The sequence below is a fragment of the Petaurus breviceps genome, unplaced genomic scaffold (assembly GCF_028583685.1).
Source record: "Petaurus breviceps papuanus isolate PSGF00001 unplaced genomic scaffold, PetGlider_PUasm1.0 90723, whole genome shotgun sequence".
NCBI classification, from domain to species: domain Eukaryota; kingdom Metazoa; phylum Chordata; class Mammalia; order Diprotodontia; family Petauridae; genus Petaurus; species Petaurus breviceps.
The window spans coordinates 12,111,468-12,135,667 of NW_027187323.1; the positions used below are offsets into that span (position 1 = coordinate 12,111,468).

Genomic DNA, 24,200 nt, shown 5'->3' on the forward strand with positions numbered 1-24,200 from the left:
TTGTTTTTATATGATTGGGGGGGTTATGATTAAAGGGCGAGAGATTATTGATAGTAATACAGAAAAAAAGGAAGAAAGAAGAGAGTTGGTGAAGCATTTAAAGGAAAAAGACTTTAAGAGATCAAAAGGAGTTTTGGCAGTTAACACAGATAAGCAAAGTAGTTTAGAATGAATTGTTGAATTGAGTACATACTTTAAAAAATGTGTTGTGTATAATTCAATTTCAGATAGCATCCTTTTTTTCCTGTTCTTTTTGTACATGGAAATGCATAATTGTTGATATTTGGCAACTTTGGGATAATAATTTTAAAAGATAAACCCCCTGCAATCTTTAGGCTTCTTTTTCTCTCACAGAACTTTCCTAGTCATTTGGTCATCTCCAGCTTCCTCTTGATTCCAATTAACTCTTAGTCACATCCCCCTATCCTTTTAGTGACCTCAATGTCAAATTTATTTGCAAAAAAAAAACACAGTTTCTCAGTAATCAGTGCACAATACTGATCAATTTTATACACTTCTATTCCATGGTATGTATCCTTAATGCTGAGGTCAGAGTTGGGAGAGCTGGTTCAGATTTTGAAAGAATTCAATCAGACCTTCTCTTTAGCCAATGGGAGCTTTAGTAACACAAAAAGCTTAGAGACTTAGCAAGGAGCTAAACAAAGGCATTGATATAGAACAAGGACCAGACATATAGACAGAAAGCTATATAGCCTGTAGGATAATGATGTAATTTTTAGGGTTTCTGAAGGGGGTTAGAGATTTAGGGACAGGATGAGAAAGATAACTGACACAAGGTAAGGGAGATGGGAAATTTTATGACCCAACATGGTTATGATCCAGGATAAGAGGGAAGTTTTATGGTACTCCAAACGGTCCAGCATAAGGGAGCAGTTTTATGGTATTTCAAATGATCCAGGATAAGGAAGAATTTTTATGGTATTCCAAATTTTCCAGGATAAAGGGAAAGTTTACTTTAGGATGTTCTGAGGATCAGGAGGGTCTCAAAAAGTACTGAGAAAGCAACCCTTAATATTAACACTTGGGCACCTTTGTACCCACATCATTAAGAATAAGTTTTCTTTAAATAAGCAGGATTTATTCACCAATTAGGATACACTTTTTTTTTCTATTGTCTTTGTTAGGCTTCTCCTTGAGGCTCATTCTCATCCCTAGTAGAACCTGGACCAATCGTTGTTCCTCTGACATCTGTGAACTTCACTGAGAGTAGCCACAGAATAATAAATATTGTCATTTTGAAAGTACATCAGTTAAAGATGTTGAAGACCCACTCTTTATGGAAATCAGCTAATATGCTTTTCTTTCCTTTTTTTTAAAAATATTTTTGTAAGTGATATCTTCCAAATTGTAGGTATTGAAATATTTTTAAGAAACAGAAAGAAATACAAGTATAGTTTATATTCATTAAAATGTGCATCAATGACATATTTTGCAATCCTAAAAATCACAAATGCCATGGAGAACTTTTTGTAAGTACTTTTTACCTTTAACATTCTGGAGTCAGAGGGAAAGCTATTCTGCCTACATTATAATTACTGTAGTAGGCATTATTATATTTAAAAACTTGTGCAATTTAAAAACTTTAGTTGTTTGATATTGTATTTTCCTCAAATATAAACTGGCTTTGCAGAAACAACATAGTTTAATGGAGGGCTTTCCAGTGGATGGTTATTTACTACAACTTCTCAGACCAATCGCTTTAACAATAATCTCATTTGTATGCTAATCAGATTTCTGAATCCATTGTTTATTTGTTTTCCCAAACAACAGCAAACTCTATTGAAAATGTAATGGTCTAATTCCAAGTCTTCAATTATCTTGTCTTTAATCTCCTTCTCTCAATCAATCAAATAAATAAGTTACTTTTTCAAATGGAAGAATGAATGTGTAACTCTCATTAAACAAACCTTCCTTTGGTAAAAACAGAAATCTAAGGATAAAGATACATCTGGCCTTTAGTTCCCTATATATTTCATAATAGACCTAAGTACTACAACTTAAAAAGGATGGGTAGCATATTGAATAAGGAAAATGAGATTAAATGGAAAGTAAGCCTTTTAAAAGGTATTCAACCCCATCTCTGGTATCCAAATTCTTAAATGTCTGCTTCAGCTTTGAATGTGTCTCCCACCACTGACCTTTGGCTACTTGATAATCACTTCCTTGGATTTCTATATTCTCTCACTCACTTCGGATCCTTTGACCAGGTTCTTGTCATTCTTAACACTGCTACAAAAACTGGTGTAGTCTATGCATCTGTAATTGTAGTGATGGAGAATAGTATGAAAATAATTCAGAAATTCTATGTCCTTTTTTTTATAGCCACAAATATTTACCTTCCAGTTTGGTTTTTACTCTTAATCAATTACTGATAATATATTATGGAAAAGTTATTTGAATATTATTTTGTACTTTTGGGGGGATCCTTAGTTAACAGAGCAAGTTTGCGCAGCTACAGCCCTTTTGGGCTCTTAGGCTCTCAGTAATGATATAAACTGGTTCAACTTCCCAGCGGCTCTTACAGCCTTCTGAGAATTTCTCAAAAATCCCTTTTCAACAATGAGGAAGAGCATCATCTTCTATATACTGCCAACTGTCCCATCCTTTGGATGCCACCTTTGTTTACATCTTTGGAATCTCGCTTTGTGGCAAGAGGCCCCTTTCCTCTTGGTTCCTCTGTCTTCAGTCTGCTACTTGACAAGCAGTCTGAAGCCTTTCAGTCTCACTAGTCTTTGGAAGGCACTGCTGGCTCTTAATTAGGCAGGCTGTCTCACCTGTCCTGAACTCTAGAACCTTTCCCAGTAACTCTGGCCTTGTTACTATGAGTAAAGTAACTACAAAGGAAAGGGCTAGTTAGTCCAAAGGTGGGGAAAAAAAGCAATGACTTGAAATGAGATGAGACACTTGCTTTCTATTCTTTGTTATGCCATTGACTGTAAGCATTTAATCCATTTAATCTTACTCTTAATCTGTAAATTTCTCTGTAATCTCTTTCTTAATCAGTAAATGGGATAAATTTCAGCCTATTGATTTATGGGAGAAGAGGGGAAACTAAAGACCTTAATGCCATCATCACGGCAAGTTTCTTATCTGTAGTTCAATGACAGAACTGTGATTTCTTCTCTTCCAGGAATTCATTCATTCATTAAATGTATGTGTAGTGAATACCATCTATGTTCAGAGCACTATAGGAAGAAAAAAAAATTGTTCTGGCTGCTTCAGTTGAAAAGGGAGGCAAATTCTCTAGAGGCAGCCTTACATACAGTCTAGAAAGTCACCCACCCCTGCCCAGAAATATTTCATACACTAGCTTGCTACCATACTTGAAATTTTCACTCATAGTCACTCTCTTGGACTGTCGTTTCCAGAAGGCCTCCATTAAAATAAAAACATATTATCTGGCTGGGAAGACACATTAGTCATTTGATAACTACTCTCACATTAGCAGAAATTTATTTTATTTTCAAGATAACTTTATGGGGTACAGGGAACTGAAAGGACTCTGGATAATTACATTCAAAATAAAGGACTGATATATAAAAGGTTGGGCATGGAATGGTTGTTTTAATGTAAACTTGTAAAATCTGGGATACCAGTTGTCCAATACAAAGACACACAACACAAACATTACAATAAAACAAACCAACTTTACTACAATATAAGTCCTCTTGAGTTCTCATTCTTATCTTTAAAAATAGAAGGTTTTACTAAAACTTGACTGAACCTTGAAGACTCAGATGGGGAAGGTGGTAGAAATATGTCATGTCTGCTGGATCCCTTGGAATTAGGAGAATCCCAGTAGTTCCCTAGAGAGAATACGCACCACCCTCCCCCTTACCCAGTTAACTCTAGGGAATTTGTACAGGGTTTTTATCTGAATCAAGCAGGGTCAGGCCTGAAGGGAATGGAATGAGGAGCCTGCTCCTGGGGTCTCAGGTTGATTAATGCTAATAAAAAAGGGAGAAAACTGGGAATTATTTTTAGTTGATATTCAAACTACTAGGAAAGAAGTTTTAAACCTGCTATTGTTGATCTATTCTTCCAGGGTGACTCTCTGGTTTCTGACCTTCCCCTAGGGCTTATTTAACAATTGGGATATAGTAGCTAATGCTAGGGTCATTACAAATGTCACCTAGGGAATAATCAGCCTGAAGCATGAGGCCAATGCAACAAAGTGCAGATGCGTTTAAATGAGAAAGGAAAGAGAATTTAGTGTAACAATAAATACTTTGAAGATTTTCCACTGATTTGGATCTTTCAAGCCACTGTTTCCGCATTAGTGCTGGTAATTGAGTTGACTGTACTACTCACTTAATGGTGCAGAGAATCACACACCTAGGGAGAGTAACAATTTATGCTACATAGTAGAGAATGTTGATTTCATTTGCTTTCTCCCCTATATGCCTCATAAGGAAAGTACAGGAGAGCAAAGCATTGCTTCAGCCTGGGAAAAGTCTTATCTGTAAGGCTGTAAACTAATGATTTTAATACTTTGCCTTGGTCTACAGTAAGCAGAATATCTCTCAGATTCTTTGAATCTCAAATCCTACATTATGCAATTTCATTGTTGGAGAAGGTTATGAACTCACCTGAATTTGTTATATTAAATTGCTCACAGTCAATTATACAGATAAAAATCACTTGATTATAAAGTTGGTAATAAAACTAGTTTCTTATGTGATTTTAAGATATACGAAATTTCAGTTGTACTTCAGAATAATGACAGAACTTTATTTTTCCATTTAAATTTGATCTTTTTTTCCCCTAGAAAGCAATTCAGAACAGTTTAACAAAGAAATAACAGGTTGTTTTTCTGTGTTTAAAAAAAAAAAAACTTGTTTTGCTGAATGTGAATATACACAAAAATAACAGCAGTAACTAGAGTATTTCTTTCCCGAGGCACCCTTCTCAAAAGGTGGTCAGAATGTATCAAGTGTGTTAAAGGGGCTCCACAAGGACTTCAAATTTAACATAAGGAATTTCTCTATGGTGATACATCTTCAGAATGAGGATTGTTAAACCCTGGAATGGCTTATTGAAGTTTCAAAATTCCCTTCCCTGGAGGCCTTTAAAAAATAGAACAGATGTCCAGGATGGTTTGAACATAGTACAGAAAAACAGTATCTTCTTATTTTCTCTCCCAGTTCTTGGATTTTCCTAAACATCTATTCCAATATATAGGTATAAGATCCAGCACCAAATAGATTGCCTTTAGGAATACTTTTATTCTCTAAAGAAGAAAGTAAAAGGGGCGGCCAGGTGGCTCAGCAAGTAGGAGCACTGGCTCCAGTGTCAGGAAGATCTGGATCAAATCCAGGCTCAGATACTGAACACCACACCCAGAAATAGCTAGCTGTGTAACCTTGAGCAAGTTACTTAAACCCTATTGCTTAAAAGAAAAAAGAAGAAAGTAAAACAAGGTTAGTGCATTTGTACCTTTTGAAGTTGTTACATTTCTGTGTTTTCAAAAATTATAAGATATGGCATTTTTGGTGGAGTGGGAATGAAACCTATGATTGTAATGGTGTGGAGAATTCAGAGTGTAAAAATTCTCTCCAAAAATGAAGATTAATAACTTGTATGAAATATATAGTCTGAAAGAGTTCCCTAGGTATACTGAGAGGTTAAGTTTCTTGTCTAGGGTTACACAGCTATTATGTTTCAGAGACAAAACTTGAGCCCAGATCTTCTCGACTCCAGGGTTGTCACTCCATCCACTACATTTCATAGCCTCTTAAAGGCACTTTATTATCAGTATTGATACATATTAACTTTATTAGAAACTGAATTTCATCAATCTACTGTTCATTTCTTAACATAAATTCCTCATTTTTTTCTATTTAAAGTTTGATTCTAACTAATAGAAAAATCTCAGCTGCAAACATATGGTATGAATAAAGATAGGATGTTATCTCTAAAGTGACACTTTAAGCGATACTTGGCCATTTTTAAAGGTTATTTGCTCATGACACCATGCTTTAAAAATATATTAGTAGATGTCTCCACAGCAGAACATCCCATTGTATTTTACTCAATTATACAAAGGGATATAGAATAATTATTGTGATCAACCTGTTTTTTTTTTTAACTCTATTAATCCTGAAACAATAATTGGGCATAAGTTGTGGTGCAGTTGAAAGTTCAACTGATCATTGGAGGCACTAGATTCACATCCTAGATTGTCTACTTATTTCTTGGGTTAACTAGTCAAGTAGAACCTTATTCTTATCTGTAAAATTAAAGGGTTGTTCTAAGGTTCATCCCAAGTATTATTCTATGATCCTATTGTGACCACAGTGGTAACTTTGAAGCTTCTCTTTTGTAACTACCTACACCAGAGATATCAAACACACCCCCATCAGCAAAACACCAAAGTGGCCCTAACCAGGGGGTGGAGTCAAGATGGCAGAGTAGAAGCATGACCTTCCCTTGGCTCCAGCTTCCACCCTCCCCAATCCATGTAAAAAGGGGACTCTAAACAAACATTGGAGCTGCAGAACCCACAAAATGACACAGAGAAGCTAACCTCCCGCTGAGGACAGCCCAGCAGGCGGACAGGAATCGGCCAGCACAGCGCTCTGGGAGCTGAGCCCAGCACCACGCTGAGGCTTTAGCCCCAGGGCGGGCCTGACCAGTCACCAGCCAGAGTGACTCCAGATCAGCAGCAGCTGTGGCGGTTTCTAGATTTATCAATACATAGATTCGAAGGACAAGGTGAGAGGCCAGTGCAGTCTGGACTTTGGGACCCAGTAAGTGGGAGTACGTGGCTTTTACCCCCGGGGCAAGAAACCGCTGAGACACGGGCACAGCCAGCCAGCACCACATGGCAGCTTCAGCTCCTGGCCTGCAGAGTGTAGGGGGACCAAGCACCAGTCTGAGGGGTAATCGCTCTTGTTTTAACCTGCTTGGATGTGGATTTTAGTCTAGGGTGGAGGTCCTGGGGTGTGTGTCCAGCTTGCCAGAGCATGTGGAGACCTCAGAGAGGGTACCCATCTAATACCTCTGGCAGCTGAGAAAACCCCATCGTTTGGGACGAAAACTCCCCTGTCTGGTGGCAGAGTCCTACTGTGGCAAAAAGCCCAAAAGTCAAATAATTGAGTGGCAAAATGAGCAGCCAAAGAAAACAAAACAGACAGAAGATTTCAACATTACACTCCTATTTTGGGGATAAGAAGGAGCAAGGCATGGAACAGGAGGAAAACAGTGAAGTCAGAACTCCTGCACCAAAAGCTTCAAAGGAAAATATGAGCTGGTTACAGGCCATAGAGGATCTTAAGAAGCAGATAAGAGAAGTGGAGGAAAAGTTGGGAAGAGAAATGAGAACAATGCAAGAAAATTATGAAATGAGAGTCAACAGCCTGACTGAAGAAAATAATACCTTAAAAAACAGACTGACTCAAATGGTAAAGGAGGCTCAAAAAGGAGGAGAAGAATGCCTTAAAAAGTAGAATTTGCCAGATGGAAAAAGAATCTCAAAAGCTCACTGAGGAGAATCATTGCTTCAGAATTAGATTGGAGCAAATGGAAGCTAATGACTTTATGAGAAATCAAGATGCTGTTAAACAGATCCAAACAAATCAAAGAATAGAAGGCAATGTGAAATATCTCATGGGAAAATCCACTGACCTGGAAAATAGATCCAGGAGAGATAATTTAAAAATTATTGGACTACCTGAAAGCCATGACCAAAGTAAGAACCTAAAAAGCATCCTCCAGGAAGTTCTCAAAGAAAACTACCCTGATGTTTTAGAACGAGAGGGCAAAATACAGGTTGAAAGAATTTACCGATCACCTCCTGAAAAAGATCCCAAAAAGAAAACTCCTAGGAATATTATAGCCAGGTTCTGGAATTCCCAGATTAAGGAGAGAATATTACAAGCAGCCAGGAAGAAACAATTTGAATATTGTGGAAACACAATCAGATTAACCCCAGGATCTGGTAGCTTCTATACTGAGGGATCGAAGGTCTTGGAATGTGATATTTTGGAGGTCAAGGGAGCTGGGATTAAAACCAAGAGTCACCTACCCAGCAAAACTGAGTATCATGTTTCAGGGGAAAATATGGTCATTCAGTGGAATACAGGACTTTCAAGCATTCTTGCTGAAAAAACCAGAGTTGAGTAGAAAATTTGACATTCAGATACAAGAAGCAAGAGAAGCATGAGAAAGTAAACAGGGAAAAGAAATCATAAGGAACTTATCAAAGTTGAACTATTAACATTCCTACGTGGAAAAACAATAATTGTAACTTATGAAACTTTTCTCAGTAGTTGAAGGGATTAGAAATATATATATGTGTGTGTGTGTGTGTGTGTGTATATGTATATATGTCTTTATATGAGCGTATGCAGGCATATGAATACATATGTGAATGTGTGTATGTACGTTTACAGGTATACATAGATAGAGGGCATGGGACCAATTTGACAGGAAGGGATGATACTTAAAAAGGTGAAATTAAGAGGTGAGAGGAATATAATGAGAGGAGCTGGGGAGAGACAGATTGGGGCAAACTATCTCATACAGAAGAGGCAAGGCAAAGTGGCCCTAACCTGATGAAAACATAATCTGTAATGTTTACCAAATGCAATGCAACATAGATAATATTAATTTGTCATTTACTAAGTTAATATGTGGATTATGGAGATCCATTTTATATGAGTTTAACCACTGACCTATACAATCACCTCTTTTTTACCCTTTCCTAGAGAAAATCTTGCCTCAAGCCATTCTTGACAGACTTATTACCCAATTCCACACTTCATATCACTTCAATATCACCCCTACCCTTTCTTATTTTACTCCATTTTCTGAGTAAGAGGTGTCGCTCTTCCTTGCCAAGATGATGTAAGAGACTTGTTCATACAATTCCATTCTCAGCCAAATCCTTCAACAGCTAGTTCTTTGATTGTCCCCTTTCTCCCCTCTGACAACTTTCACTTATCCTCTCATTCCTTCTCTGATCCCTAAAAATATGCTCAGAACTCCCTCAGCCTTAAAAACCATCATAAATAAGAAAAGCAACACAATGCCTTTCACTCAAGTGATTACCCTGTATCTCTTCTCTCTTTTATAGTCAAACTTCTAGGGATAAAATGTAGCCTACACTAGTTGCCTACACTTTCTCCCCTCCAACTCAGTTCTCAGCCTCTTACAATAAAGCTTCCTACCCCATCTCTCAGTTGAACTTCTTATTTCATGGTCTTCATTGATCTCTTTATCCCTAAGTCCAATGAGACTTTCTGAGTCTTCATATCTCTTTGCATCTACAGTCTTTGACACTGTTGACCACTCTTTCCTAGATATTTATTCATTACTCTTTGAGTTTTTTGTCATGCAATGGTGTTGTGGTTGTCTTGTTAGCTGGCTGAAAAAATCCTTCTAGGCTCCATAGAATCACTGTGAGTATCTTGTTTCCTATGCATGTTTTCTGCTCAGGGTTTTATCTTGAGCCTCTCCTCTTCTCTCTGTAGCCTCTACTCTGGCCATCCCATTGTCTCCCAGGCATTTAATTGTAATCTAAATATAGGTGACTCAAATCCTGTTGCAATCCTGCATCTCTAACTACTGACTAGACATTTCTACCTGAATATCCCATAGACATCTTAAGCTCAATTTATTTAAAAGATAACTCTTATTATTTACTCCCCTAAACTTGCCATTTGTCATAACTTGCCATTTTTGTTGAGGGAACCACCAGTCTTCTAGTCACTGAAGATCAACACCTGGGTCATTCCAGCTTGAGGTTACTATTTAACCTCCCACATTGATTCATATACCAAAGCCTGTCATTCCCTCCTCTTCAATATCTCTACCTTCTGGCTCCTTCTCTCTACTCACACTGCATACATCCTAGTTCAAGCTCTCAACACCTTTTGCCTGACCTACTAATAAGTTTTCTTACACACTTCCCCTTCCCTCTCTTCAAACAGTCTGGCCTACCAGTTGCCTGGAAAGAATATTGTATCTTTTGTTTCTTTGTCTTTAAATGGGCAGGTCTCCCTACCAAGAATGCTTTTCCTTATCACATTTACTTATTAAAATCCCAGATCCCTTTAAGTCTCAGTCCCAGTCCTCTTTCCTATCCTATATCACCATTCCACCAGGGGTTCAGGGACTAGTTAGTGCAGGGATCTTGAAATATATTTGCCCTGCTGTGCCAACCTTTTACCACCAGCCTAATAGGAACAGAGATTCTCTGGTGATCCAGAGACCTTCCTCTTCCACCCCAAAGAAGTCAACCTACTCAACTTTGAGATTTGCCCTGGACAGACCTACCCTAGAGTGAGCAAATCTAGACTCACCCACCTATATCTAAAAGACCCCTGATAAAGTTTGATCCCTAAGAATATCCCTTCTGTCATCTTACTATGTTGTTCTGTTGTCTTAATTATTTTCCTCTTTTTGTTTCTTGTTCAGTGATTGATAATCAAATTAACCAACATTCACATCACTTCCATGAAGAGCATGATCATTTATTGCTGTATGATTCATTCCACTTTGCAAAATTTTTTTCCTGAGGTAATTAATAGCAATGATAATGATGGTGGTGGTGGTTGCGGTGGAATGGTGATGTAGGATAGAGAAGAGGATACTTGAGCTGAGACTTAAAGGGGTGGGGGGCATTGATATGTGCAGGTGAGAAGGTGAGAAGGAAAAGCATTCTTGGCAGGGAGAACAGCCCATTCAAAGACAGAGAAACAAGAGACAGAATATTCTGTACAGGCAACTAGTAGGCCAGTCTAGTTGGAGAGAGGGAAGGGAACGTATGTAAGGAGACTTATTAGGAGGCAAGACAAAAGGTTTTGGGGACTAAATAGGAATCACCCCTTGGCTACAATTTTTCACTCCCTCATACCTATTCATATTAGCCCTATCTTTCTAACAGCTATATCCTACTTTACTGTACTCTTTTATTGTGACGCCCATTCCATAGTTGCTAAACTGTCTTTCAGGTTAGAAAGGCCTTTTGCCTGAAATTACATCTTATCAAATATGTATTTAATCTTCTATATACATACTTTAATAGAATATGAACTTCTTGAAGGTAGAGGTTGTTTCTTTTGTCTTTCAATCCTCAGTGAATAGCATAGCAAATTGTATATAGTGGAAGTTTTATAAATGCTTATTGAGTTAATTGAGTATTTCTAAATGTTTTATATTTGTCTAAGGGCACATCATACCTTCATCTAAGAATATAAATTTCTTTAGGAATGGGACTGTCTCACTTTTGTTTTTGTATACATTTTCCTTAGAAGAGTAGCCAGCTCACAAATGGACACTTAACAAATGCTTCTTGATCAATTGATTTCAAGTAAATAATTGCTGACATTTATGCAATGATTTAAGTTTTGCAAAGTGTTTTGTCTATATTAGATTATTTGACCTTTGTAGCAACCACATAAAGAAGGTACTAAAGGTATTATCAATCTTATGGAAACTGAAAATTCCAATTTTGAAGAATTTACAAATGGCCAAACAGCTTTTAAGAGTAAGAAGTAGTATTTGAATTAAGATGTTAACAGATTAGAGGGTAGTGCACTATATACTATACTACCCTATTGCAACTTTATGCTTTCCAAAGAGTAACAGTTTTATTTTATTTTATTCATACTGCTCCCAGAACAAAATTTAGTGGCTGGAAAGGTAAAAAGTATGTATAAAACAAAAAATATAGACTAAATGCTGGCCAATTTATTAAGGGTGCTCTAGAAAACAACATGTAGTTTAGTTTTAATGATAATAATAGACATTCTTTAGATTACTTCTAGGAAGTTAAAGCATAATGTTTAATTTTAAAAATCCTTCCCGCTGAATTTTCACAAACCTAGGGCTGCCCATTTAAAAAAGAAAAGAAGAATTGGTCAGTGGATTAATTTCAAGAGCTAAAAAATTGTAGTGGAAACTTGCCAATAGATAAGATTCTTTCTTTTCCATTATTTGGATAGCTTTAACAGGTGAAGGTTTCTCTTAAACACAAAGGCTTCAGAGGATGATAAGTTCTATAAATGTAGACAACCCTCAGTCCCATCAATAGATAACAGCTGTGGCTTAGATAATCCAAAATAGCAGATACTTTTAAATCAGTCTCCTCAGCACAAAAGAATTTCTCTTGTTTTGTGGTAGATTAAATTACTAATTACATTTGGTTTGAATCAATAACAATTATGTAGTAAATATATACTAAATATCTACTGTATTCCCAGCATTGTGTTATTAGTTTTAAAACATCCCTGCCTTCAAGGAATTTACAGTCATTGGGAGAGACAGGACCAAGCCTAATGAAGTATGGTAAAATAAAAGGCAATATATAATTAAGTCAGAATTGTATGATACATATGTTAACTACAGCAGGAGATCAGAAAATGGAAAAAAAAAATAAATTAGAGCTGTATACTCAAGTGAGGCATGATTGAAAGGGATGTGACCTAGCTCATGAAGAATGGGCAGGATTTAGCTAGGGAGAGAGGAAGAGGGGATTTCTAGCTTCCATTGGGGGTTATAGTATGATAGGTGAGATGAACACGTCATGTACTTGGCCTAGTGAAAGAAAAAATCTGACTATAGAGGATTACTGTTGTGGAGTTATAGAAAGCAATGCTGGACAAGTCAATTGAGGTCAGATTAAAGTGTTAGGTGATATAGGAAAACATCTGCTTTGTAATGGAAGAGTGAAATGATTTCTGTGGAAATAGCTTATTGACCAGAAATAAAGTGTTAGCTCAGGATTAAATATTTGCTGCAGAAATTTAGTCTGTTGATTGTAAAAGTTTACTGTATGTAAGCATATAGTACAAATCTATATGAGAGAGATAAAGTGAAAGAAATAGGGAAATCTACTACTTAAGAAACCTTAAATTGTGTTCTATTTGGGGAATCAGAAATAATATTTCTTCACTGTGCATATTTGTCAAGGTGAAAGATTTTCTTAGGCAGAACTTCTACTTCTCCCTAGGAGTCAGAGGCAGAGTGGCATAGCAGATAAAGACCCAGCCTGTCAGTCAGGAAGACCTTGGTTCAAATCTGATCTCTGATGAGTACTGGCCACATCCTAAAGCAAGTTCCAGAAACTCTCAGTGACCTAGCCAATTCTGTAAAGTTATGAATTTCAGAAAAGGTAACAATCTGATTTGGCAAAAGGTGTTTCCTCATCCGGCACTTCTCCATATCCATAGAATCATAGGGGCAACTTATATCCCTCATCCCATTCCACCTATAATATCACTTTGATGGAACTAAAAGAGAGGATAAGGTAGTTTCCTTCTGGGAATATCAAGAACTTTCCTGTTAATATACAGAATGACTAGTAGATACAACATTCAAGGACACTTGTCCCTTTTTACTGAGCAACCAGGGTTCAACTACCAAGAAGTAATGGAAAGATGGAAATGGTACTGGACATGGTTAGAATATCTGAGTTTGAACCCTGATTCTAAAACTTACTAGCTGTATGACCATAGGCATAAAACCTTGAGTTCATTAAATTCATAGTTTTAGAACAATTTGGGCAGTATAGAGCCAAAATGGTGGTGTAGAAGCAGGAAACCTCACTGTGTTCCCACCTCAACCACCTCAAATATCTATAAAAATGACTCTAAACAAACTTTAGGGCTACAGAACCCACAAAGTGACAGAGAGAAACAAATCTCCTGCTAAAGGTAGCCAACAGGTGACAGAAAGGGTTCATTGAGGCCCACTGGGAACAGAATCCAGCCCCATGTGAGCCTGCAGTTTTAGCTTCAGGTAGGCCCCACCAGCCACCTGCTAGAGGGACATTGGGAGAGTAGATCACCAGCAGCTGTGGCGGTTTCCAGAAATATCAACCCATATATGCCAAACACAAAGTGAGAGGTCAGTGTAGAATTTGGGAACAGGGAGTTTGAGAGTGTGGTCTGGCCTCTGCTCCCTCCTACCCCCCAGGAAGAAGCTGAAGTGTGGTGGCCATAGCTGTGTGGCTGCTTCAGAGTTCCTGGAATGCGGATTGTAGGGTTACCAAGCAAACATTCTGAGAGGTAATCCCTCTTGCTTTAACTGGCTTGGATCTGGATTGCTGTCTAGGGTGGAGGTCCTAGGGTGTGTAAGCCATGAGGCAGAGCATTTGGAGGTTTCAGGGAGGGCAGCCAACTAATAGCTCCAGCAGCTGAGAAAACTCCAGTAATTTGGACAAAGCTCTCCTCTCTGGAAGCAGAGTTCTACTGTGGCAAAAAAAAAAAAAAAACCCTCAAAAGTCAAGTAATTGAGTGGCAACATGAACAAGCAAATGAAGCAAAGCAAGCACAGCAATCCAACTTTGGATTCCTTTTTGTGGGACAAAAAGGATCAAAGCATGGAATGTCAGGAAGACAACAAAGTCAGAACTCCTGCACAAAAAGCTTCCAAGAAAAATATGAATTGGTTACAGGCCATAGAGGAGCTTAAGAAGGATTTTGAAAACCAAATAAGAGAAGTGGAGGAAAAATTGGGAACAGAAATGAGAATGATGAAAGAAAATCATGAAAAGAGAGTCAACAACCTGACTGAAAAAAAGAACACCTTAAAAAAATAGACTAACTCAAATGGCAGAAGAGCCTCAAAAAGCCAATGAGGAGAAGAATGCCTTAAAAAGCCAAATTTGCTTGATGGAAAAAGAATCCCAAAAGCTCACTGAAGAGAATCATTCCTTCAGAATTAGATTAGAGCAAATGGAAGCTAGTGACTTTATTAGAAATCAAGATGATATTAAACAGATCAAAACAAAAGACAAAGTAGAAGGCAATGTGAAATATCTCATTGTGAAAACCACTGACCTGGAAAATAGATCCAGGAGAGAGAATTTAAATATTATTGGACTACCTAAAAACCATGATCATAAAAAGAATCTAGAAATCATCCTTCAAGAAATTCTCAAGGAAAATTGTCCTGATGTTTTAGAACAAGAGGGCAAAATAGAGGTTGAAAGAATCTACCAATCACCTCTTGAAAAGATCCCAAAAAGAAAACCCCTAAGAATATTATAGCCAGATTCTGGAGTTCCAAGATCAAGGAGAAAATATTACAAGCAGCCAAGAAGAAACAATTTGAATATTGTGGAAACACAATCAGGATAACATAGAACCTGGCAGCTTTTACATTGAGGGATTGAAGGGCTTGGAATATGATATTCTGGAGGCCAAAGGAGCTGGGATTAAAATCAAGAATCACCTACCCAGCAAAACTGAATATCATGTTTCAGGGGAAAATATGGTCATTCAGTGGAATACAGGACTTTTAAGCATTCTTGATGAAAAAACCAGAGTTGAATAGAAAATGTGACATTCACATACAAGAAGCAAGAGAAGTATGAGATGGTAAACAGGGAAAAGAAATCATAAGGAACTTATCCAAGTTGAACTATTTACATTCCTACATGGAAAAATGATAATTATAACTTGTGAAACTTTTCTCAGTTTGAGAATTGTTGAAGGGAATATAAATGTGTTTGTGTATATACATATATATGCACATATATATGCATACATGCATATATATGTCTATATAGGAAGGTATATGGGCATATGAAAACATATGTGAGTGTGTGTATATATGTGTACAGGTATACATAGACTGAAGGCACAGAACCAATTGAATAGGAAGCCATGATACTGAAAAGGTCAAACTGAGAGGTGAGAGAGGAATAGAATGAGAGGACATGAGGAGAGAGAGAATGGGGTACATTATCTTATATAGAAAAGGTAAGGGAAAACTGTTACAATAGAGGGGAAGAACAGGAAGGCAAAAGGGAATGGGTCAACCTTACACTCCTTGAATTTGGCTTAGGGAGAGAATGACATACAAACTAAACAGGATATCTCAACCTACAGGAGAGTAGAGGGGAAGGGGATGAGAGAGGGAATCATGGAGGGGTGAGCAGGTTGAAGTGGGGGGGGGGTGGTGAGGGAAGTTAAAAGCACACACTTTTGAAAAGGGACAGGGTCAAAGTAGAGAATAGAACAAATGGGGGACAGGATAGGATGGAGGGAAATATAGTCAGTCTTTCACAATATATCCAATATGGAAATGTTTTGCATAGCTACATGTGTATAACCTATATTGAATTGCTTATCTTCCCAGTAAGGGTGGGTGACAGGGAAGGAAGGGAAAGAATGTGAAATTCAAAGTTTTAAAATCAAATGTTTAAAAAATATATAAAATAAAAAATAAATAAAAAGTAAAAATAGAACCATTTGGTACTTAAGATACTAAAGATTGTCTAATTGAACTCCCTCATTTAATAAGGGAATAAAATGAGTCCAAATAGATGAAATGACTTGCCTAAATGTCTCCCAACCAGGTAATTAGGACACAGATTACTTAAGCCCACATGAAATGTTCTTTCAAATATATAAGACTCTCTCTCTAATCCTAAGTATTCTCTTTGTGAAATAAGGACAATACAGAGATACAATTTGAGGAGAACATTTTGTAAACTATAAAGCAGGAAGTTAAATTAAAGCTATTATTAACATTATTATTATAATGATAATAATAACTAGCACTTTAGTGCTTTAGGGTTTGCAAAGAACTGTACATTGTTAAAGCTACTATTTGCAAAAATAAACAAGTCAGATAAATTCCATGATGCTGGGCAGAAATTTAAAGCAAAAAGTCACTCTTATTCTCCAACTCTACAAATTCTTGGGAATTTTTTTTTCTGATACAGATTGTTCTGGAGTCCTGATTTTCTCATTGAGCTACCCAATTCTGTTGACAATCTAGTAGAGGCAGTGTCAGGATCTAGTCACTTAAGGAAGACATTATTATGAGTCTTGCATGCAATCTTGTCTTCACTCCTAACACAAGTATATCTTTAAGACTTCCTTGACATCATTATATTCTCTTTTTCTCATTGTATTTTAGCTCTAAAGAAAGCCCTCCCATATACCTTCCTTTGTTAAATGAAGCAGTTTTTCTGGTCTCCCCAATTTGGTAATTAAACCACTCACTGATTTTCCAGCTATTCATACTACCCTTCCAGGCATGCTTGTCCCCTACCTGACACTTTTCACAGCTAAGATTCAATCTTTCGTTTGTGCCAACTCATCTATTACCAAATCTTGCTTTTCCCAGGACCAGTAGGTCATTTTTTTCAGTGATTAAAGCTAGAGGTAAAACCTTTGCAGTTTATGAATGACATTGTCTCTTATGGAACAGTATTGTTATACTTTATAGCATGGTTTTCAGATACCAAAAAATGAATGTCCTAAATATTAATTTGGCATCTATGTAGGACTTTACTCTTTTTTTTTTACTTTTAATAAGCATTGGACAATTAATTAAGTCAGAGTCTGTTGTAATTGCTGCCCATGGCAAGCTAATAGCTCTCCTAAATTAAACAATTAATTTAAAATATAATCAAAAGATTGTGTAACTGGAATATATTAGTAAAAAGCATTTTTTTAAATTATGGAGATAGGAGACATTGACTAAAATTGTACTACTTGTATTACAATTATATATTTTAAAGCTAACATTTGTGGGTTTTATGTTTTATTAAAATATTCATACTGGAGGTGTAGTTTGTACCAAGTCTCATTCACAACACATATTTTTACAGTAAAGTGAGTTGTACATTTGGGGAGACAGGTGTTTGACAAAATTAATAGCCTGTGTATAGCAGTAATTGTATAAATATACATGAACACACACAGAGAAACCTCTCTGCAGTATCACTGCTGCTAGTGAGGCTACATAGGAGAAAAATGTTGATGAACTGCTGGAAATGTACAGGGTCAAGTGATTGCTATTCTGGTATCTAATACAATTATATTGCTGACAATCTACTGATATGTTTAATCTACATATTCATAATCTACATCCACACAGAATAAGGAATTCTTTTTACTAATAATCTGCATTTGGTAACTTCCTGGAATCATAGCATTTAGAAAGTATCTTGGGAAGGGATTTTAGAGGCTATGTAGTCTCATAAATACCTGCTAAACAAAATCCTGTTATTATATTTGATAAAAGATCAGCCTCTTGAAGAATTTGAAAAAATGAAGACACCAACACCTCTCAAGCCAGTAGTGCTACTCTTGAGCAGTTTCGATGGTTGGGAAGATTGTTCCTCATGTTAATCCTAAATTTTCTTCTTTGTAACTTCTACTCACTGCTTCTGGTTTTTCCCCTTGGTGGCAAACAGAATAAGAGTAATGCTTCTTCCATGTGCTAACATTAATGACATGAAAGAAAAATGGGGAAAAGATAGAAATTTATGTTTCTTAGGCATCTTGGAATACAATCGTTTTTCATTTTGACATATCAATATTTTTCCTACCTTGCATATATTTTAAGATCACAACCTATGCCCCAGTCCGAAGCTTCCAGTTCCTTCAATTTATACATATGTATATATATATATATGTATATATATATGTATATGTTTACATCCTGTAGTTTTGAAAATGTGCTCTTCTCTTTGCTTCTATAACTTACCTACTTTGATTTTCAATTTTTTCCTCTTTTAATGCTATTCTATCAGCTCCCTGTCTAGTATCCACCTTTTTCTCATTTTTGGTATAATATATGAGAATAGACTTTTGAAAGGACATTTTAATTTCCCCTAGAGTCTCTAGACTGAAAGAGAATGATGGAAATACACACTTGCACAGCTATTCATCCTCTCTGTGTGTTTCTTGTAGGCTAGAATACTGGGGGAAAGCATATTTCCCCAAAGTATGACTTTTAATGAAATAGTTTCTTCATTTGACCAATCTTGTCCCAAGGTTTTGAGTTAATAACTTTTCCTGGTCAGCATGGTGTATTAATATATATTGGGGGGAGCAATACAACTTTAAGGACAAGGCAGAAAATTTGTTTGAGGGCCTGTCAGAGACCTTAATTCAAAGATTTGAGGATATGATTTTGGAAAGCCATATAAATGAGGATTGTTTATTGCAAGGATAGTAATATCTTAAATGCTTTTTTTTTTAATATGGCTAATCACCATATCAAAGGGGAAAAAAGGAAGAGGAAAAATTTTGGTTTAGATATAAACAAAAACTCTTGGATTGTTGAAGAGAATGTGTTATGGAAGAAGTCTAATAAAAATCCCCATAATGCAATATTTATTTTCATTTGTAAAAAAATTACTCAATTGGTTCTTTCTTCTATAGAGTAGGTTAGAGGAGAACTAGAGCTAGAAAATGGGTCAGATGTGTTAGGAAGACAATTTTCAATCTTTCCCCCATTTTTTATTACCATTATGAATTAACACTGCTTCCTTGTGCTTTTTGTTATCTATTTTGGGGGGAGCAGGATCTGCATATGTAACTTTATTATTGTGAGAAACTTCTAGCATGAAAGTTTCCTCCTCTTAGGTGAATTAGCAACTTCTTTTTAATTTATAGTTTTAGAAATTTGTTTCATTAAACAAGTATGTGATTTATTTATGGTCATCTAGTCAGTATGCATCAGAGGTAGGACTGGTACCAAGATTTTCCTGATGCCTCTTTAACTGTTAGGTGGCACAGTAGATAAAGTGCATGACCTCAAGTCAGGAAGTCTTCCTGAATTTCAATCTGTCCTCAGACATTTACTAGTTGTGTTACCCTGGGCAAGTCACTTATCCCTTTTTGCCTCAATTTCTCATCTGTAAAATGATCTGGAGAAGGAAACGGCAAACCACTCCAGTATTTTGGCAAGAAAACCCCAAATGGACTAACCTTAAAGTCAGACACAGCTGAAATGAATAAATAACAACAATTTATATCCTTCTTTCCAATACAAGATCATTTATTTCAGACACTTTCTAGAATTTAAAGCATTATACTAATGTAATCTATGATTATTTTTACTCATATAGTATTCTGTCCCTCTCTTGTGCTTAAAGGTTTTAATTTTGAAAGAAAATTCAAGCTGACACTGATCATTCTGTCCTTTTTTGTTTCAGGTCCTGAGGAAATAGAATTCAAGTGTCCCTTGAATCATATTGCTTGCCTTGGAACAAACAAATGTATTCATTTATCCCAACTGTGCAATGGTGTACTTGACTGTTCAGATGGCTATGATGAAGGAGTCCATTGTCGGGGTGAGTCCATTTGCTGAACAAAGCAGCATAATGTTAAACTTCCAGAGTTGCCTATGAAAGTTCAAAGTGAACCTCTAACCTGCCTGTTCTTATAATTTTAAGTGTACCAGTTGCTGGAAAAGGGTGAATATTATTGCTACAGACACTTAATATACATTTCAAAGAGGAAACTATTGTGTATTGTTGAAAAAATAAGTCAGGAAAAAAACATTCATGCTTTGAAGTCTGACTGGATAACAATTTCTCATTTTATATGAAAGAGTACATTTGAGCAAAGACAGATGAGGAGTTGTTTTTGTCACCAAAGATCAATATCACATGGTGTTACATACTTGTTTCCTCTGAACTCTAGTTTAAACAAAGTCAGGAAATTTAAGCTAAAACTGAGAATCAAATATTTCAGTAAGTCTTAGTAATGCAAATTCTTCCCTTTGGTGATGTTTTCATGAAAGCTTTCTATTAGCTACTCTATAACATATTTGGTCAGGCTTACTTGAATTTAGTTAAACATTTAGTTCATTCTATTAGGACAAAAGAAAAGGTCAAGGAAACTCTTGAACATATCAAACAGAGAATAGTGTAAAGATCCAGCAGGGTCTGAAGTCAGAAGACCTTGGTTTCAATCCCATCTCTCCTATTACCTATGTGATCTTAACAACTGTATTAGCAAGCACCCTAGCACACCTTGGGTGACCTGCTAGCACAGGTTTTTTGATCTGCTTTTCTAAAGGAAAGACAGCCTTAATAATCTTACTTTAATTAACAGACAGATAAATACAGATAAGTAGGAAGAAGTGAGTATCCAAGAAAGAATCCAATAGACAGGGCTCCAACTGTCTTAATAATACAGAATAATACAACCACCTACATATACCTCCTGACCCAGAGAGCGCCAACATCTTAGTAGTCAGGGGGTTCTTAACAGATGACTTTTCAGTGTCCCATTCAGGGAACCAAAGGGTTCTTCTCATGAGTGAGCCCCCAAAGTAAAACACCAACCTCCTAGTATATATATAGTTTTCAACTAATAGGCTTAGAGCCAGAAGGCACCACAACCCTCTGTCTCAGTGCCTAATTAGCTTAGTACCAAAAGGTGTGAAAGTCTTAAGCAAATAAGATCCCCTGCAAACAAACTTTCCCCTAAACAAGCTGCTCCTACAATGGACTCTATGTGACTCAGGATGTATCACAGCTGTGAAAGCAACAAGACATACGTGACTGAAATATCTGTCTACCGTTAGACCCGGGAACATGGTTCCTTTTCCAAGGAAAAAGGGGACACACATATCCACAGGCCTGTTAATGGACAGGGGAGATGTTCCTATTCCATTGACATTACAACAGCTCACTTAACCTCTCTGTCCTTGAGTTTCCTCTTCTGAAAAGTGAAGGAGTTAGCTTAGAATCAATCTGGGCACACAGTTCTTTGTTAAGTTCCTTCTGTGTTGTATAGGACCCTGCTACATACTGGGGATACAAAATAGAATCCAAAATCTCTACTCTTAATGAGCTTGCATTCCACTGGGATGACCTACTTAGATGATAGGTGTGGTAATTTATATAGTCTAAATCTATGATACTAAACTAATTTTGGGAATAAATATATCCCAATGGGAGTAGAATAAATTTTATAAGAACAAATTCACCTGAATTTGTGGGCTGGACTATAGAACCTGCAACTGAGAACTACAAGGCAAGTCAAGGCAAAAGTGAAGCAAATAGTAAGGCTAGAATATTAGTTAAAATCAGGAGATATGCAGCTGTCTCTAGTTGGAATCAAGATTCAAAATCAAGGCCATAAATTAGGAAAAGAGTTGATTCAGAAAAGGAAAATGATACAGATCACCTCAGGACAGGCTAAACTGTGAGAATAAAGAGTGATGACCAATTAAATTGCGTCTATGGATGAATCTAGACTGTGGAAATGAATGCCAAAATCAACAATTCACTTGATGCTCTTTTGTCCAGAGAGCCAAACCTCAGCAGCTCCACATGAGGGATGAGGTAACTGTTGACTCTGAACATAGATGATAGGTTTGCTAGCTGTAAGGATGTTGGAGGTCATCTAATCCAAATCCCTCCTTTTTATTGATAAGAAAATTGAGGCCAAGAGACCTTGAATGACTCACCTAAGGTTGAAGAGGTAATCAGTGTGAGAGTTAGGATTCAAACCCAGATCTATCTTCCCATTATAATAATTTCTATGTAATATAAATCTTACCTTTTTTGTTCTTATTACAAACTTTTTAACATGTGTATCTTTAAACCACATTTAACAAAGTGATATTAGTAACAAAAAGTAATTTAGCAAATAAAAAGTATCAAAAACAAGTAGTTTGGAATTTTTTGTAATTTAATTGAATTTCTTTGGGACTAATTCTATCCATTTCAGTGATAATTCAAAGTTCTAAACAAATTATGATCAACTTTAAAGGGTAAATGGATTTGTGTTACTAGCTTCTGCAAGAGAATAATAGTCATGATTGCTGAAAATTCTCCAAAAGGTGATTATGCAGATTCAAGCAATCTTAAATGTATTTAAATGCTTTGGATTATACCAAATATGTCCCAGGGTTGCCTAATAAAATTGGAGATTTATTTTAGAGAGATGAAGAAATATGTTAGTAGACAGAGGAGTGGATTAACTCTTAAATCTAAACTACTTAAGTGGTGGATTAAAATTGAGTTGGTATAACTAATTTATGCTGATGACTTTTACATAGTAATATGTTTGTTAGGTTATCAAAGATTTGAAATATATTCTTTAATTTGGTTTGAATTAAATTTTCTGTTCCCAGTGTAGGGGAAAGAGTCTTGGACTAGGAGTCAGAGGAGCTGGTTTTAAAAATTCTTGTCACACATTCCCTTTTTGACCTTGAGCAAATCATAATTCCTCTGAATCTCAGTTTCCTCAACTGCTAAATGAAGGCATTAGATAACTACTAATTTCTCTTCTGTCTTTAAATTTACATGATCTTGTCATCTTTTCTCCAAATATGCCTCAAAACATTTCTGAACCCACATCAGCCTATTCAAGTTTTCATATTATCAAAGGGAAACTTTTGCATAATAATTAAGTGGCTACTTTTAAATCTTTTTAGATAACCATTTCTTTTTACAAATAGGGAAACTGAGGCATGCAGGTTTTTTTTTTTAGGTAACTTCCCTGAATTTCATGGACAGTAAGTAGCAAAACTGAGATTTGAAACAGATTCCTCTAATTCTACCTCCACTGCTCTTTGGTTTATATTATACTTACTTCATCACATTAGTAGATTCTATCTGAAGAACAATAAACTTTTGCAAAAAGCTCCTTCACCTGAATTATACTTTAACTATGGGATATTAGGGTTGAGATGCTTTCATGCTAAGAGGTAGAGAGATTTGCAGGTATTTGCTAAAAATCTCTCACTGTTGAGGAGCAATTCACACAATAAACTGTTGATTGAAGTTTTGTAGGGGCATTTGGGGTTGAAAAGAATTAGTATTATTCTTTGTTTATGACTGATGCTATGAAGACTTGATGTTAAAGCATAACTGTGATAAAATGTCCCTTGGTGAGATAAGAAAAAGAAAGGTAATCAGATGAAACTTAGAGCAGACAAGTGTGAGACCATTTCCACATCATTCTCATATAGCATGAGTTTAATTCCTAAAGAGGAAGGTATCTAAAAGAGAATGGCAACAATGCTACTGAAGAGAGGATAAGGGAGGTGATATATTGTAATTTTGTTTGGGAATTTAGGTATGCCAGGAAATAATATGACTCCTTTTGTATAGCCAATAGTATCCAACAAATGTGTATGGCCTTGGTTTGGAGAAAGTAGAATGATAATTTGTAAGATATGATTAGACAATGTGGCTGAGTTAGAAGACAGTTCAGGAGATGAACAGCATGGCGGGGTGGCATAGAGAAAATGTTCTTCAAATCTTGTTCTTGGAACTTCTGTGTCTTTAGTGTGATATATGTCAGTCTGGTTTACATATATATATATACATATATATAATTAGTTTTGTATACATACACACATACATATACACACACATATATACACATACACACACACACACACACACACACACACACACACACACACACACACACACACACACACATATATATATATATATA

General features: G+C 36.3%; 1 protein-coding gene across 1 annotated transcript in view; it reads left to right on the forward strand.

The window, feature by feature from the left end:
* The window catches only part of LOC138145106 (low-density lipoprotein receptor-related protein 1B-like), a 1,285,961-nt gene that overhangs the window by 734,267 nt on the left and 527,494 nt on the right, over positions 1-24,200 (forward strand). The window contains exon 3 of the mRNA XM_069066764.1: positions 19,931-20,068. Coding sequence (XP_068922865.1) covers positions 19,931-20,068 — 138 coding nt within the window. The remainder of the gene's footprint in view (positions 1-19,930; positions 20,069-24,200) is intronic.